Source organism: Mauremys mutica, chromosome 7 (assembly GCF_020497125.1).
Source record: "Mauremys mutica isolate MM-2020 ecotype Southern chromosome 7, ASM2049712v1, whole genome shotgun sequence".
Classification (NCBI taxonomy): domain Eukaryota; kingdom Metazoa; phylum Chordata; order Testudines; family Geoemydidae; genus Mauremys; species Mauremys mutica.
This window is the reverse complement of record NC_059078.1, coordinates 127,993,537-128,010,818: the sequence shown is the minus strand read 5'-3', so window position 1 is coordinate 128,010,818 and position 17,282 is coordinate 127,993,537. Positions and strand designations below refer to the sequence as shown.

Here is a 17,282-nt window from a genome sequence, read left to right as displayed (position 1 = left end):
TTACAAATTTGCAGCGCTGCAGCAGGGTGTGAAAACACACCCTCTCCAGCGCTGCAAATTGCGGCGCTGCAAAGCGCCAGTGTGGTCAAAGCCCCAGCGCTGGGAGCGCGGCTCCCAGCGCTGTCCGTTATTCCCCACAGGGAGGTGGAGTACGGACAGCGCTGGGAGAGCTTTCTCCCAGCGCTGGTGCTTTGACTACACTTAGCGCTTCAAAGCGCTGCCGCGGCAGCGCTTTGAAGTGTCCCAGCCGGGAGAGACGCTGTAAGTGACTCAGAGCAGCCAGAGTGACACATTGGATTTCTCCCAGCGTTCACGTCGAGGGCCCATGGGTAACACAGGCAGAGAAAGGGGTTTGTCGAGAGCGTGGCTGTTAAATTCACAGTGTTGCTTTAAATCAGAAGATAAATCATGTAAGACAGAGACCCCTCGTGGTGTAAATCAGGGTAGTTCCCTTGCACACGCTGCCGCCAGGCTGAGTTACAGTACCTGAGGATCTGGCCCAGATCCTGGCCTGTGGCCGGGGCCATTTCAGGCTTCCTGAGGCTTTGCTGAGAATTCTCTTTCCCGGCATGAATTTTGGATGCAAACGCTGATCCAGATAGCAGAGGCAGTGCCCTAGGGGACAGAGATGCTGCTAGGAACGGGTAGATCAGAAAAAGAGAAATGAATTTTTCAGGCCACTGGGCTCTGAAAGCAGAGGAATGCAAGCTCACCGCGCCGATGGCAAGAGCACCGATGGAGCCGGAGCTCGGCAAAGCGAGGATGAGTCACTGGCCTGGGGACTGGAGCAGAAACAGGGTCTCTTGGGTCCCTAACCGGAGCAGGGCGGAGGGGGCAAAGCTGGGAGACGTGGGGATTCAGGAGAGCAAATGGATGTGGGTCATTCAAGAGCCCCCATATCTCAGGGCTGAGGCTTCCTGCAGAAGTCAGTCCCAGCAGCCTTTGGGGCCGCAGCTCCCTGCCGCTCCAAAACCGGGGGTGACAGGAGTCCTGCTTTATTTCCTGTCTAAGTACTTCTGTGGCCCCATTGCCATAGCAACTGAGTACCTCCTAATCTTCCGTGTGCTCTCCGGACGCCCCCCTGCGAGGCAGGGCCATGCTGCTGCTCTCGCCTTCCCGATAGGGGGTGGGGCAGAGAGACTAAGTGATGTGTCCTAGGTCACACGGGCAGTCTGTGGCAGAGCTGGGAATAGAAGCCAGCTCTGAGTGCCATGGTAGTGCTCTAACCACTGGGCTATCCTTCCCCTGTATCTGGGAAATGGGTGCGGCAAAGTCAGTAACCGCAGGACTCAAATCTTTAGTGTGTCCAGCTGGACTAGTGGACGGAGCACAGGGCTGGTTGTCAGGACTCATGGGTTGTGTTCCTATCTCCCAGTCATTGTGCAGCGGGACAAAGTCATGTCCCTGCTCCATGCCTCAGTTTCCCCATCTTTCGAATGAGGATATTGACAGTCAGCCATTATTGTATTAAATCAAGGGCTTTGAAATCGGAGGATGACAAATAACTCCTCTGTGTCTGTGCAAAGCCCACCCAGGGGGAGGAGGGGCTAAGAGCTGGGGCACGAACTCCCCAGAGGTAAGTGAGAAAAAGCATAAAACGCTCCTGTTCCCCAGCACTAGTTTCGCAAGCCGGGCTGCTTGTGAGGCTGAAAAGTTCATTGTGGTGTCAGCCTGGTTCAATACTCTCCTATGGCCTGTCCTCTGCTCCCCAGCGTTCCCTGGCTGCTCCACCCTCGGCTAGGGGCTAGTTAATCAATGAGACCCACGAAAGGGCTCTGCTCCTTGGCTTGCTCCAGGAGGCACCTGGCCGGCTGGCCTCCTGGCAGGAGAAACGCTGATGGCAGCCTTCATCCCCTGTGCCTACTGTGAGCTGCAGGCGGGTGCCCTGGGAAAGCCGGGCGAGCTGCTGCAATGGCGGCTCCTTGCCAGCACGAGCTAGGAATGGCGCCTCCTCACGGTGCGGGATCGGCATGGGGCAGGGCTGGGCCGACACAGGCAGGGCGCTGGGCCAGTGGGTGACGTTCCAGAAGCCGACGGGGCTTGGGGAGGTTTGCAGAATGCAATGGAAGGAGTTTGTGAAGTTGAGGTGGTGTCACCCAGACTCAGGCAGGGACTAGGCCCATGGCGCCAGGCGCTGCACACACAGCTAACGAGAGGAGCTTGCAATCGAAGTGTAAGCAGAAGGGTTCTCCAAGCAGGTAGACAGTGGCTGGGGGTGAGGTGCACACAGTAACAATGGAGTGGCCAGGCAGATTGGCCATTGCAGCCCGAGTCGAAGCGAGAGCCACGTGATCACGTCTGACGGGTGACGGATTAAGCACCAGATCTTTCACAACATGCCTCTGTGTGCTGGTGCATGCATTCTGCATTGGCACACGCCCATCGGGTAGTGAGACGTTGCTCCACTTCCACCTGCCAATGCAGGTTTTTCATTCCACGCCCGAATCTGGTGCAATTTCAGAGGCTGAATCAAGGCCGGCTGCATGCGTGGCCCCGAGAGCCCCATATCCATCGGGCATTGCAGCAAGAAAGCGAAACTAAGTGGGTCAGCACGGTGGCAAGAGCCAAGCGTGTGCCAGCGCCTGTCGTGGTGGGCACACTCGGCATTCCTGGGCTTCGGGCTTGCACTGCCGGGAATTACAGACGATTGGCTCGCTGGGTCTGCCTGCCTGCCTTGCGCCGCTTCCACATCCATCAAGTCCCTGGGGAATAGATCTGATTGTGACCGTGTCTAGCTAATTATCTTTCACCGTTTCCATTCCATTCAGTTGCTACAGGGTGAGCCAGCCCCCAAACCCTCCAAGTGGCTGGGGCAGAATCCAGCAAAGCCACAAGGAACTAATCAAGCCATCAAAATGCAGGGCCTTGTAAGCCAATAAACCGTGGGGTGTGACCTGCTACCCTGGTAACAAAGGGCTCATTCATCTGAACTGATTTCACCAAGGGATGTGGGGGATTTGCCATCACCTGATGCTTGGGCATTTCTGTGTCCTCGCTCAGCTGCCAGTCCTGGGCTGAACGCGGGAAGCGCTGGGGCCGGGGGGGTCTCTGGCCTGTGTTGTATGGGAGGTCAGGCAAGAGGACCGAACGGTTGCCTCTGGCCTTTCCCTCTAGGAACGCCAAGGAAGAGCGAGGCTGTGTGGTTATTTCCCAGCCAAGGAGATACAAGCAGGTGCCCAGCCAGGCCTCGGGCTGCGTCGCTGAGCTCTGGGAGCTGCATGGTACGTGGCCGGGGAGGTATTTTTTACTCTGCTGGAATAGGGCAGCAAGGCAAAGGGTTAGCTCCTGAGCAGCGAGCGTTTCAGAGGCCTGGGGCTGACAGGCTGTAATTTAGAATCTGAGGCACTGGGGGGGATTGCGGGGGGGGGGGGGAAGAAAGTGGCATGAAGTGACCTCACAGCGTTGTTGTCTTGGCAGCATTCGAAACACGCTTTCACCTGCTGCTAATTCCCCTCTGGGCTCCAAAGGCGGCCACTCCTCTGAACAAAGAGGTGAGCGGCGCGCGGGTGGGGGAGTCTGAATGTTCAGTGGGATGATGGTCAGGTCAGTGTGCAGCTGTGAGCACGGCCCAGCCCCCAAACACGCTGCAAAGGGGCTGGGAGCTGGTGCACGAGGCTGGAGATGCTTAAAGTGCTCTGGGAGAAATGGGGGGGATCTGTCCTCATGTGGGAGCTCCAGGTCTGGGAAGACAGTGCTGACAGCTCGCCCCTCAGCACCGCAGCTTGAGGAAAACACGGGGTCCCTGGCTGGGCCTTCGATGCCTGGCAACTCACCCCCCCCCACACACACACTTTCTCTCTTCAATCGCTGGCTGTCAGAGGGATGATTGAGCAGCACAAATGCCTTATGGTTCCTGGAGCTAGAGACGGCCGTGCTGCCCCGACTCACTGCACCGTGCTGCCTGGTGTGTCTCTTGCCCCCTGCTCAAAATCTAGTCCTGAAATATCTCCTAAATTACCCCCAACTGCCCTGCAGCGTCTGCAGTGACTGAGGCTGAAGCTTTTCTGTTTCGCACTCTGGAGCAGGGGCTCTCGGCCTCTCCAGACTGTGGAACCCCTTTCAGGAGTCTGACTTCTCCCCAAGTTTCACCTCACTTAAAAACGACCTGCTTACAGAATCAGAGCTAAACATACAAGTGTCCCAGCCCACTGCTCCTGAGCCATTGCCGACTTGCTCATTTTTACCATCTAATTCTAAATACATCGATTGGAATAGAAATACTGTCCATACATTTCAGTGTCTAGTATATGGACAAGTCATGGTCTGTAGGAACGTTTAGTTTGTACCGACTTCGCCAACCTGCTGTAAAACTAGGCAAATCTCCAGTCGAGTTGCTGTTCCTCCCGCAGCCCTCTCCGTAGCCTGGGGTGCACGAACCCTGCTTGAGAACCACTGCGCTGGAGGCAGTTTGGGGTAGGTGCTAGGGCTCCAGCGCACCCAGTTCCTCTGTGTGGCACTGACCAGCTGCTTGCCTTTGGTCCACGTACGTCTCTCGTCAGAGCCTCTGCCTTCCCGTCTGGAGATCATGGCTCCAGCCTCCCTCCCTGCAGGCTGGGGCTCAGTGAAGTGCTTTGCTAGCCTTGCATTGTTGTTATCAGAGATTCCGAGGCCGAAGGGCCCATTGTGATCGTCTCCGCTGAGCTCCCGTGTAACACAGGCCAGAGACCTGCCCCACCATAATTCCAGAGCAGAGCTTTGAAAAACATCCCGTCGGGATTTAACAATGGCCAGTGATGGAGAATCCACCTGGCCCTGGGTAAATTGTTCCAATGGTTAATTCCTGTCACCGTTACAAATGGACACCTGCTTTCTAGTCTGAGTGTGCCTAGCTTCAGCTTCCAGCCATTGGATCGTGCTCGACCCTTCTCAGCTAGACTGCAGAGCCCAGCAGGAACTATTCGTTCCCCATGTAGGTGTTTATAGACTCAGCAAGTCAGCCCTTAACTGTCTCCCTTTTAAGCTAATTACGTTGAGCTCCTTGAGTCTGTCACTCTCAGGCAAGTTTCCTAATCCTTGAATTATTCCCATGGCTCTTCTCTGACCCCTCAATTTCTCAGCATCCCTCTTGCATTGTGGGTACCGGCACTGGACACAGGATCCCAGCAGCGGTCGCACCAGTGCCAAACCCAGAGGTAAAAGAACCTCCCTGCTCCTACTGCTGGGATCACATGAGCTCTTTTGGCCACAGCGACACACTGGGAGCTCGTGTTCAGCTGCTTATCCACCATGACCCCCAGTGTTTTTCAGAGTCCCTGCTTCCCAGGGTGGAGACCCCCATCCTGTACGCGTGGCTGGCGCTCTTTGTTCCTAGCTGTGTGCCATATTAGCCGTATTAAAACGCAGATTGTTTGCTTGCACCCAGTTTACCAAATGACCCCGATCTCTCTGAATCAGTGATGTGCCCTCTTCATTATTTATCAATCCCCTAGTCTTTGTGTCATCTGCAAACGTCAGTGATGACGTGTTTTCTGCCAGGAAAAAATGTTAAAGAACCGAGGGCCAAGAACCGATCCCTGCAGGACCCCACTGGAAACACACCCGCTCAATGATTCCCCCTTTACAGTGGCATTTGGAGACCTAACAGTTAGCCAGTTTTTAATCTGTTTAATGTGTGCCAGGTTCATTTTATATTGGTCTCATTTTTTAATCAAAATGTCCTATGGTACCAAGTCAAACACCTCACAGAAGTCTAAGTATATTACGGCAAAACGATTACCTTTATCAACAAAAGTTGTAAACTCATTAGAAAACATTATCAAGTTAGTTTGACAGGCTCTGTTTTCCATAAACCCATGTTGATTTGCATTAATTGCATCACCCTCCTTTAGTTCTTTATTAACTGAGTCCCGTGTTGGCCACTCCATTTATCTTGCCTGGGATTGATGTCAGGCTGACAGGCCTATAATTACCTAAGGCATCCCGTTTACCATGTTAGAGACTGGCACAACATTAGATTTCTTCCAGTCGTCTGGAACTTCCCCAGTGCTCCACGACTTATTGAAAATCAACATTAACGGACCAGCGAGCTCCTCAAAGCTCTTGGATTGCAAGTTGTCTGGACCTGCTGATTTAAGAATGTCTGACTTTAGTAGCTCCTGTTTAACATCCTCCAGAGATACCAGTGGAATGGAAAGAGTGTTATTCTCACTATATGAAGAGACTGCTTCATCTGGCTTTACCCCCAAATACAGAACAGAAATATTTATTGAACACATCTGTCTTTTCTGCATTATTGATAATTCTACCATTTCCGTCTAGTAATGGACTAGTACCATTGTCAGGATTCTTTTTGTTCCTGATATATTAAAAAAACTCCTTCCTGTTGTCCTTAAGTCTGCTGGCCATAGATGTTGCCTTGTGTCTCTTGGCTTCCCTTATCAATTTTCTACAGTTCCTAACTTCTGATTTATATTCATTACTATCAACTTCTCCTTTCTTCCATTTGTTATATATTATTTTTATTTTTTTACATCTGCCTTCACTTCCCCTCTAACCTAGGTTGTCTGTTTAACCAGCACAACCTTCTTCCTCAATTGTGGCTTTTTGGTCATCTAATCAGGTGTTCTTAAATGATTTCCAGCTATTCACATTTTTCTGATTAAATTCTTCCTCCCAGCTGATTTGGCTCACAATTGTTTTCAGCTTTGTGAAATGGGCCCTGTTATATATACACATTTGGTTCTATTACTTGTCTAGACTTTATTCCACTTGCACATTATAAATGTGACCATCATGATCACTTGTGCCTAGGCTACCATTCATTTTTAGGTCTGTGATCCGTGCGTCTTTATCTGTTATGACAAGGTCTAACACAGAATTCACCCACGTTGGCTGCAACTCTTTCTGAGTTAGGAGATTGTCAGTTAGAATGTTTAGAAACTCCATGGATGTTTTAGTCCTGTCTGCATGATACCTTCAGCATATGTCACTCTCACTGATTGCACAGCTCTTTGTCCTACACATATAGGTAGGTGTGTAAGGAGCCGGTTGTCCTGTTCCCTGGTGTGATTTGGGGGTCTGTGGGACACCACCAATGTCCTACGTCCTTGGTGAGTGGGCTCAGCAGGGGCAGAACTGGGTGTGACGTGGGGGCCTGGAGCTCAGGGATTGGGAGATGACTGGGACTCTGCAGTCCGAGGCTTATGTCTTGTCTTTCAGAGTGGGAACCCTTTGGGTCAAAGCCTGCCCTTTGCTTGGTGCGTGTGCGTGCATTGCCTGGGACAGTGGGGCCCTGTTGGCTTGTGTATTCCAGCCATATAAATGTTACAGCAGTTTGAAATGAGGTCCTGACAGGGAGTCTGAACCCTGAGAAACCCCGAACCCAGAAACCCCACATGTGCACCATTAACTCTACCCCTGCTTCTGATGTTGCACAATCTGCATCTGTGGGTGCATTTTAGAGCACTTTGGAAAATCGGCACCCACATAAAGTTCTGCCTCTAGTGTGTGTGTGTGTGTGTGCGAGCGTGTGTGTTTCCTTCCTTTTAGCCCTGAGTCAGCTTGGGGCAGTCGAGTCAGGTAGCTGTGAACTCTGTTTATCCATCTCTGTGGACCGTGCCCTGGGCTCAGCCTTGCTGAATTGCCGCGAGGTCCCCATCCTGCCAGGGGATGAACAGCCTCTGTGCGCTCAGCGCCTCTGGAGTTACTCCCCTCCTGGCAGGATCGGGCCCTTGTTCCTGGGGGTGGGGGCAGGAATCCAAACGTCTCTGCCTGCCTGCTGCCTTGGCTTGGCCTGCTGGGAGCTGGATGCGCTGCTGGGTTTCAGTTTAATCAGCAGGGCCGGGAGCGTCTATTCATTCCCACCGAGGCATTCATCAGTGTCCTAGTAACCTGCCCCCCAGCCCCCTCGCACTCGGGCGCACACGGCTCCATAATGGAAGGAGCCAGGCAATCTCAGCAGCTGAATGGGATTTTGAGCTGTGTAATTATGAGACTATACCGGTCGAGTTGGAACTCATTAGCCATTATCAGCCATTTCAGCAGCACAATGCCACCACCCCAGGCTGCGCGGCTCCAGTGTCTGTACATGCTGCCGAGGTGCTGGAGGCCGGCCTGCCTCTGACCTCGGCCATCCCTCGGGCCCCACACTGCGTAGGGACCCCAAGGGCAGGGCCTGGCGCTGCCAAAGGTGTGTGCCGTCGAAACAGCTGCCAGCTCCCGGTGTGGGGAGCAACAGGCAATGAATCTAGTCTCCATTCCCCGCTGTAGGGGAGAGGCCAGATCCCACTCTGCGCTGGCCCCGTCTGAGAGCGCGCGGGCCCCGCTGTGCTGGCCGGTCGGAGGGCACAGGCCCCGCGGTAGGGACCCTGCTGCGCTGGCTGGTCGGAGGGCACAGGCCCCGCGGTAGGGACCCTGCTGCGCTGGCTGGTCGGAGGGCACAGGCCCCGCGGTAGGGACCCTGCTGCGCTGGCCGGTCGGAGGGCACAGGCCCCGCGGTAGGGACCCGCCCGCGCTGGCCGGTCGGAGGGCACAGGCCCCGCGGTAGGGACCCCGCTGTGCTGGCCGGTCGGAGGGCACAGACCCCGCGGTAGGGACCCCGCTGTGCTGGCCGGTCTGACTGCGTGCGGGCCCCCCGCGGTGGGGACCCCGCTGTGCTGGCCGGTCGGAGGGCACAGGCCCCGCGGTGGGGACCCTGCTGCGCTGGCCGGTCGGAGGGCACAGGCCCCGCGGTAGGGACCCCGCTGTGCTGGCCGGTCGGAGGGCACAGGCCCCGCGGTAGGGACCCCGCTGTGCTGGCCGGTCGGAGGGCACAGACCCCGCGGTAGGGACCCCGCTGTGCTGGCCGGTCTGACTGCGTGCGGGCCCCCCGCGGTGGGGACCCCGCTGTGCTGGCCGGTCGGAGGGCACAGGCCCCGCGGTGGGGACCCTGCTGTGCTGGCCGGTTGGAGGGCGCGCGGGCCCCGCGGTGGGGACCCCGCTGCGCTGGCCGGTCGGAGGGCGCGCGGGCCCTGCGGTGGGGACCCCGCTGTGCTGGCCGGTCGGAGGGCACAGGCCCCGCGGTGGGGACCCCGCTGCGCTGGCCGGTCAGAGGGCGCGCGGGCCCTGCGGTGGGGACCCCGCTGTGCTGGCCGGTCTGACTGCGTGCGGGCCCCCCGCGGTGGGGACCCCGCTGTGCTGGCCGGTCGGAGGGCACAGGCCCCGCGGTGGGGACCCTGCTGCGCTGGCCGGTTGGAGGGCACAGGCCCCGCGGTGGGGACCCTGCTGCGCTGGCCGGTTGGAGGGCGCGCGGGCCCTGCGGTGGGGACCCCGCTGCGCTGGCCGGTCGGAGGGCGCGCGGGCCCCGCGGTGGGGACCCCCCCGCGCTGGCCGGTCGGAGGGCGCGCGGGCCCCGCGGTGGGGACCCCGCTGCACTGGCCGATCGGAGGGTGTGCGGGCCCTGCGGTGGGGACCCCGCTGCGCTGGCCGGTCGGAGGGCGCGCGGGCCCTGCGGTGGGGACCCCGCTGCGCTGGCCGGTCGGAGGGCGCGCGGGCCCCGCGGTGGGGACCCCGCTGCGCTGGCCGATCGGAGGGTGTGCGGGCCCCGCGGTAGGGACCCCGCTGCGCTGGCCGGTCGGAGGGCGCGCGGGCCCCGCGGGGGGGACCCCGCCGCGCTGGCCGGTCGGAGGGCACAGGCCCCGCGGTGGGGACCCTGCTGCGCTGGCCGGTCGGAGGGCACAGGCCCCGCGGTGGGGACCCCGCCGCGCTGGCCGGTCGGAGGGTGCGCGGGCCCCGTGGGGGGGACCCCGCCGCGCTGGCCGATCGGAGGGTGCGCGGGCCCCGCGGTAGGGACCCCGCCGCGCTGGCCGGTCGGAGGGCGCGCGGGCCCCGCGGTGGGGACCCCGCCGCGCTGGCCGATCGGAGGATGCTCTTTCCCCACATCACCCTGGATTGAAAGGGCCAGATGTGCTGTCCCCAGTGTGGGTGCACAGACCTGGCAGCCCAGACCCTGCGCTGAAGCCTCCGGCCCCAGGCCCCACTGCCCCGACCCCGGCTCTGGGTCCCCTCTGCCCCAGGCCCCCCAGCTCTCAGCAATCAGCAAGGAGGGGCTGAGCGGAGCGGTTCTTCGTGTCTGAGTTGGGAAGGAGGCGCTTTGCTCGCTGCCCTGCGTGCTCACTGCTCCGGGTGCGTTCAGGGTGTGGCCACGCTGCCAGCAGCCGTGTAGACGGCGCTTTTGAGCTGCGGCTCAGGCTGGCACTCGGGCTCTAAGCTCCCCCCCAGGCTTCAGAGCCTGAGAGCCAGCCTGAGCCGCAGCAGCCACACGGCTGTTCCTAAGCGCGGCAGCACGAGCCCAGCGCGTTTGCCAGCCCGGCTCGGCGCTCGCTGCCAGGGAGACGTCCCCCGAGAGAGGCTGCTGCAGACTGGCAGGGCGGGGGGCTGGGATTTCTGAGCCCCCCCCCCCCCCCCCCCCCCCCCCCCCCCCGCGTGGCTCCATCACCCCAGTACACCTGGGCGCTTGCTGATCAGGAGTTCCCGGGCCCATTGGCCCCTGCGCAGCTGAGTTCTGTGCATCCCCGTGTGCTCGATGTGGCCGGGTTGGGGCGCCCTGCAGCTATTCTACCAGCCAGGCGGGGCAGAGCCGTCGAGTGCAGGGGTCGCAGCGGGAGGCTGGGAGATCGGCGCCTGGGGCCCCATTTGCTCCTTAGCGCTGGGTGAGGCCCCAAAGGCTGGGACTAGCCGGGAGACAAGGCTCTGTGACCCCCTTGGGTAGCCTGGGGGATGGGCCGTGCAAGGGAGCTGTGTCCTGCCCGCCTGGCCCAGGAGTAGCGGGACAGGGCAGACGTAGCTGGGTCTTGTGGGGAAGCCCCCAGGCGGGTTGTAGTGCACGAGGGGGGACCTGTAACTGGGGAGGGCTCTGCCCTGCTTGCTGGCCGGAGCTGCAGCCATGCAGGTCATTGATAGCAGCGGGGCAGGTGTGGCTCATTGGATGCAGGGAGGTGGGAGCAGCCCGGTGCCAGGGGAGCTGGAGCTGGGGTAGTGTTACCCAGGAGTGCCCTCGCTGACCCCGCAGGGATCGTGGGAGGTTGGCCTGGCTTCTCCGCGGCAGCCACACAGGGGCCATGTCTGCACCGGGAACCAGCCAGCCCTCCCTGACCTCCTGATCCCCAGTGGGCTGATTAACCGGCTCCCAAGACAACGGGCCCGGTCCTAGCTGTAGGTGCCTGCCTACCTACCGCTCCTGCTCGGGGACTGGGCTCTTAGGTAGGGACGCGTCCCTCTGCCCACCGTTCTAGCGTGGCAGGGCCTGCCTGGCACTTCCTTCTCCAGGCAGGGGTTTGGGTCAGTCACACCAAAGTGGTGGCCGTATTAATTGGTGCAGTGGCTAATGACAAATAATTTGCACGCAGAAGGCCTTTCCCACCAGACTGTAGCAGCTCACTGGGGGTACGAGTTTGGGCCTAGCAAAGATGATTTTGTCTGTGAAGGCCCCTGGTTCTACTCACAGGTGCTGCTCTCCGGGTGGTGCTGAGTGCGAACACTCCCCTGCTCTGCGCTGTGTGTGTCTCAGCCAGGGCCAGAGCCAGGCTGGGTGGGTGTTTGTCTGTCTGTCGCTGCCCCTCGTTCCCACACCCTCCTGACACCTGGGGATGAATCAGCACAGCCTCCGGACTTCAGGGGGAGCGGCTGAGCCCCTGGCAAGCCAAGCTTGCAGCTCCCCTTGGAGTTCTGGCTGGCTCTGAGCCCCACGTCTTTTGTGGGTGAAACCTGACTCCGGAAGAAACAATGGGGTTTGTGTTAGTGTCTCCTGCGTGGGAAAGTTTAAACGCAGTTTATTTTCCAAACAGCCGTTTCTGCGAGCTGCTTTGATACCACTGAAAACAAACCTAGGGCAGTGGGCTGGGCCTGGGGGGCTCCCAAAGGCCACAGTGTGTATGGGGGAAGGGAAAGGCTTCCATTGACTCCCAGCCTCCAGTGCAGACGTCCCAGTGGTCCAGGCGGCTCTCCCTAGAGAGGCTTGTTCCTGGAGAGCTGGGGCAGGCTGACAGCCAGGGGCGACGTGACTCGGGTTTTGTGCGTGGTGTAAACCTGGCTCTCAGCTGCGGATAGTCATGTTGGGGGGCCTCCCTGCTAATTTAAAGTTCAGAAACCTCCATGGCTCCGTGCGTTTGGGTCTCGGCAGACGCTCGATATTTGCTGCATCGGCGCAAGGGGACGGCATCCCAGGGCTTTGTTGCACATACAGCAGGCAGCTGTCGCTGTTCCTGAGCCGTTCATTGCTTTTGTGGCAGCGACGTTATCCCCTCCCACCTGGAAAGCAGCATCTGGGGGGGCGGGGGGGTGCAGGGAGCTGCCCTGCTCCTGCCCACCCTGCATTCAATGTCATTGAAGGGGGACAGTTAAAAATGAATACGTGGCAATGCTTTTGCACACGGCCCACAAGGGGCCTGTGGAACTTGCTGCTACAAGATCTCACTGAGGCCAAGAGCCAAGCGCTGGCCATTGGCGTGGGTAATGGGTGTGACGTTACAGTCCACATTCCTCAGGGAAATATGCTTATGATATGGATATGATGTAACTGAGAGATACCTCTGTGCAAGATGGCTCATGTGAGATCTCACTGGAAAGGCTCTGATGTACTGAATGTGATTATCCAATCTGTGTGCCGGTATCATGCCTGTATCTGAAGTTAGGGATACTGACTATGTGTCTGTATTTCAACTGTGCTACTTTGGGTGACACCCCCTGCCAAGATTTCAGGTACAACCATGGAAAAGCCAGACAGGGCGGATGGCCCATCAGCGAGGACAATGGACTGTGAAAAGCCTGGCCTTCCTGGGGACGCTCCACACTGCCCCTGCCTCATGGACGCTGTGATCCTACAGAGTCACCTGATACTAAACACACCTGGGATGACTTGTAGCTTTCCACTGGAAGGGAAGGGGGGGAGGGGTCAAGTTTGGGAAACAGGATTCTCGCCTGTTGAAGGGTGGGGAGGAAGGCCTCCTCTCCGTGGCCTGGCTGCCCAAGAATTAAACCTGAAGGGAAGGGAGAGTCGAGCCAGAGACAGGCGTCCAGTCTGAACAGGAATAGAACTGGGACGCTGAACCACAGAAACTTTGCAACCTGCCTGCAACACTGTCTAGGGCAGTGATTCTCAAACGTTTGTCCTGGTGACCCCTTCACACAGCAAATCTCTGAGTGCGACACCCCGCCCCATAAATGAAAAACACTTTTAAATATATGTAACACCATTCTAAGCGGGGTTTGGGGTGGGGGCTGACAGCTCATGACCCCCCATGTAATAACCTCACGGCCCCCTGAGGGGTCCCGACCCCTAGTTTGAGAACCCCTGGTCTAGGGTGAGAAACACTATTGGTAACTGATTTCTTTAGTGAAACTAGCTTAGTTTGCGTGTTTGATTTCACTTGCTTAGTAATCGGCTTTGTTCTGTTTGTTACCCCTTTTATCACTTAAAATCTGCCTTTTATAGTGAATAAAATTTGTTTTATTTATTATCAAACCCAGTTTCTGTAATTTCTAACTGGGGGGAGGGGCAAGCCGTGTGCACACACCTCTCTCCACATTGAGGGAGGGGGTGAATTTCATACTATATCTTTGGGTCTGCACTCCCAGGGAGGGGGGCCTCTGAGTGCTGGAGCCAGTCCCTGACGCTGAGTCTGCCCAGAGCTGATCTGCGGCTGGGGTGGCCCTGCCTGTGAGGGTTAGAGGAGCTTTGAAGAGCCTGGCTCAGCAGGACAGGTGAAGGGGGCCCAGGCTGGCAGAACAGGCAGACTCAGTGGTATCTCAGCACATCAGGTGGCTTCCCAAGGGGTCCCGCCCGTCACAGCGGGAACATCTAAAGCCAGACTAACAGCCGGGGTGTTGAGAAGGGCTGTAAACCCTCCTGCTTTGGGGCATTAGCTGGCCATTAACAACCGGCCATTTGGGGAAAACTTTCTCTGCAGGGGTCCTCGCACCTTCCTGGCCACGGTGTCAGAGCCAGGAGTGTGGCCAGCTGCCTGTTTCCAGATCCATGGAGAAGCCCTGTTCAATCTAGCTGTCCTCTGGCACCTGCCTGCCTCTGGGGGAGCTCAGCCCTCCCCGAGCGCTGGCTGCGGGAGCCCAGGGCTCCGACCCCGCCTGACATCCGCCCCGTTCGCTGACCGTCCCCTCTTCTCTCCACAGGGAGCTGAATGGGAACAACATCACCCGGATCAACAGGAACGACTTCTCGGGGCTGAAGCAGCTGCGTGTCCTGTGAGTCCCCTGCCCGAGCGCTCGCCCCCTCTGAGCAGTGTCTGTGACGGGGGCGGTGGTGCTGCCAGGCCTGCCTGGGGGGAGAGGCCTGCCCGGGCCAGGGCTGACCCAGATGGGACTCTGCCTTGGCTAAGAGAGAACTGGGGCATGCGGCGGAGGGGAACCCGGGCTCACCAGAGGGCCCCTGTGGTGGGAAACACGGTTGAAAGGGGGGGGTCAGAGGCCATTGGCCCCCTTAGGCTGGGAGGGGGGCGACTCCTCTGACGGTAAAGGGGGCTGGGATGAAAGGAACGGAGGGGCCGGGGGGGACAAGGAACAGGGAGCATGTGCCTCAGGGTCCTGCTCCACGTGACTGACCGGGCCACCCCCCAGGGAGGGGGCTGGGGCTGCTGCCTGGTGACCCCAGTATCCCAGAGGGACTTGGGCCCTCGGCCTCCGGCTGGCTCCCTGCCGGCGAGGCCTGCGTGCCCTCCACGGGCCTGGAAAGCGGGTGATGGAAATGGATGCTGCTGGGAGCCAGGCCCGAGCTCTTAGCCGGGAGCTCCTCCGTGGGGCCAAGGAGGAGCCGTGTGACACCCGTGGGCTGGGGGCTCCCGGCTCAGGGACCTGGGAGCCCGGCACCATGGCGGGTGCTGGAGGTGACCGTGAGTGGCCTAGCTGGGGCGCCGGTAGATGTCTGAACAAAGCAGCCCCTTCCCTGGCTAGCTCCCAGCGACGCTGACGGGGGTGGCTGGGGTCCCTATGAAGGTGGCCCCTGCACCAAGGGAGCGTGGCAAGACCGCGGCCGCCCCTGACCTGGGCCCTTGCACCCCTGGAATGAGCATCTCCTGCCCAGTACCCGGGCAGGTCCCCAGGCTGCGGTGCGGGGGCTTCCCGTGGATTCCCGGCGAGTGAGCGTGCTGCCCCGGTGCCTCTCGACTCTGACCCGTTCTCTCTGCCTCCCTTTTCCAGGCAGCTGATGGAAAACCAGATCAGCGTGGTGGAGCGGGGAGCGTTTGATGACATGAAGGAGCTGGAGCGGCTGTGAGTGCCTTGGCGCTGGGGGACGGGGAGGGGGAGAGGGGAATGGCCGTCACTGCTGCAGACACGGTGGTCCCGCGAGCTGCTGGGGGGGCCAGTGGCTGTGCTATCGCGTGGGGGGGATTTGGGTGCAGCCCACTACTCTCCCTGGAGAAGAGCGAGCCCCTGACTGCTCTGAAGTGATCCACGAGCAGCCTGAGCAGAGACCCTTGTGGGGATGGGAGGGGGTGGGGGTCTGGAGCAGACCCTTGTCCATCCCTGCTCTCCAGTACAATTCAGGTGCCAGCAGGCTAATCTGCGGGGCAGGACTCCTGTGGGAGTGGTTGAGGGCAGGGCATGGCAGTGTCTCGGCGGGGTGCTGTGCTGGGGGACGGGCCCTGCTCTCTCGCTAACACAGACAGATGGCTGGACGGGAGGACAAACCTTTTTATCCCCCAGCCGCGGAGCTGCCTGCCGTTTGCACTCAGACGCGTCCCAATCTGCTCCTTTTCCGTCGTGGATCCCAAGAACTCCTCAGCGATGTGCTTCACGCGTCTGTGTGCAAAGCAGCCACAGGCGCGGCTGGGACCTCGCCTAGCAGCTCCTTCAGTGCAGTGCAAAACCTGCACCCGCAGGCAGGTCTCGGCAGCAGACGTGCTGCCTGCGCACACACCGCCCTGAGCTGTGACCCCACCCGCTCTCTCCTGGGAAGCAGAGTCAGGCCTGCCCGGGGCTGGACGGGGTGAGACCCGCGTGCTGATGACTCAGGAGTGGACATTCATCTCGAATCAGAACTGACTCGTGTTCCTGCAGGGCGCCGGGCTGCAGAGGGGGGCATGCGGCTCAGTGGGGGGGCTGCCCCCTCTTGGCATCCACCTGCGCAGCAAAAAAAATAAAGAAAGAAAGAAAACCCCGCGGCAGCCTGGCTCAGACTCAGAACCTGGTCAGCTCACTACAGGGCTAAATATAACTGTGTGGCCCTTCCTGCTTGGGCTGCACCTCGGGCTCTGAGACCTCCCCCTTTCGGGTTCCAGAGCCCTGGCCCCAGCCCGAGTGGCAACATCTGCACTGCTATTTTTAGCCCCGTAGTGTGAGCCTAAGTCAGCTGATCTGGGCTCTGAGCCTTGCAGCCACGGCTCTTGTTTCACAGTGAAGACCTGATTGAGGGCTGAACCCAGGATCCCAGTGGAGTGCTAGGGGTGCTGTGCTAAGGGGGGTGAAATTGTGACCATTAAAGATCCCACAGGGCTGGCACAGGAGTAGGGGTGTCCTGTCCAAAGTACAAGTTGTGCCATTATATTTTGCCTCTTTAAAATCCCCTGCAGTTTCAATCAGAGGCAGCCTCCTTCGCTTTCTGTCCTAAACTGCAAGGTAATGTTGCCGTGTGCTTTTTAAACAGCTACTTGTCCTGCCCGAGAGGTGTCTGCATTTAATGGTGGAGGAAATAAGATACAACCGATACCAATATTGTCTATGTAAAGCACTGCAAACGGGCGATACCTGTTCTAGTTCAGTCGTTGCTAAATAAAGACGGCAAAGAGGCCTGTGGCACCTTATAGACTAACAGACGTATTGGAGCATGAGCTTTCGTGGGTGAATACCCGCTTCGTCGGATGCATGTAGTGGAAATTTCCAGAGGCAGGTATAAATATGCAGGCAAGAAGCAGGCTAGAGATAACGAGGTTAGTTCAATCAGGGAGGATGAGACCCTCTTCTAGCAGTTGAGGTGTGAAAACCAAGGGAGGAGAAACTGGTTCTGTAGTTGGCAAGCCATTCACAGTCTTTGTTCAATCCTGAGCTGATGGTGTCAAATTTACAAATGAACTGAAGCTCAGCAGTTTCTCTTTGGAGTCTGGTCCTGAAGGTTTTTTGCTGCAGGATGGCGACCTTTAAAATAAATAAATAAAGAGATGCTAATGCTAAATAAAGAGACTCTGCAAACTGAAAACCTGACTGGTTCAAGCCGATGGGGCAGACTGACTGAGAAGCGGGTTACCAGGCAAAGCTGCAGCTGACATTGTCTGTGCAATCCTCTGTCAGTGGGCCCGCTCCCGAGCACCGCCCCAGCTCCGAACCTGGGCTGCACATGTCGTTGCACTGAATAAGGT

The 17,282-nt window shown here is 58.6% G+C and overlaps 1 protein-coding gene across 2 annotated transcripts in view; it reads left to right on the top strand.

Annotated features, from left to right (window-relative positions):
- Nucleotides 1-17,282, top strand: part of SLIT1 (slit guidance ligand 1) — a 143,246-nt gene that overhangs the window by 11,144 nt on the left and 114,820 nt on the right. For both annotated transcript variants that reach the window (XM_045025654.1, XM_045025653.1), the window contains exons 2-3: nucleotides 14,104-14,175; nucleotides 15,127-15,198. In XM_045025654.1, the coding sequence (XP_044881589.1) occupies nucleotides 14,104-14,175; nucleotides 15,127-15,198 (144 nt within the window). The remainder of the gene's footprint in view (nucleotides 1-14,103; nucleotides 14,176-15,126; nucleotides 15,199-17,282) is intronic.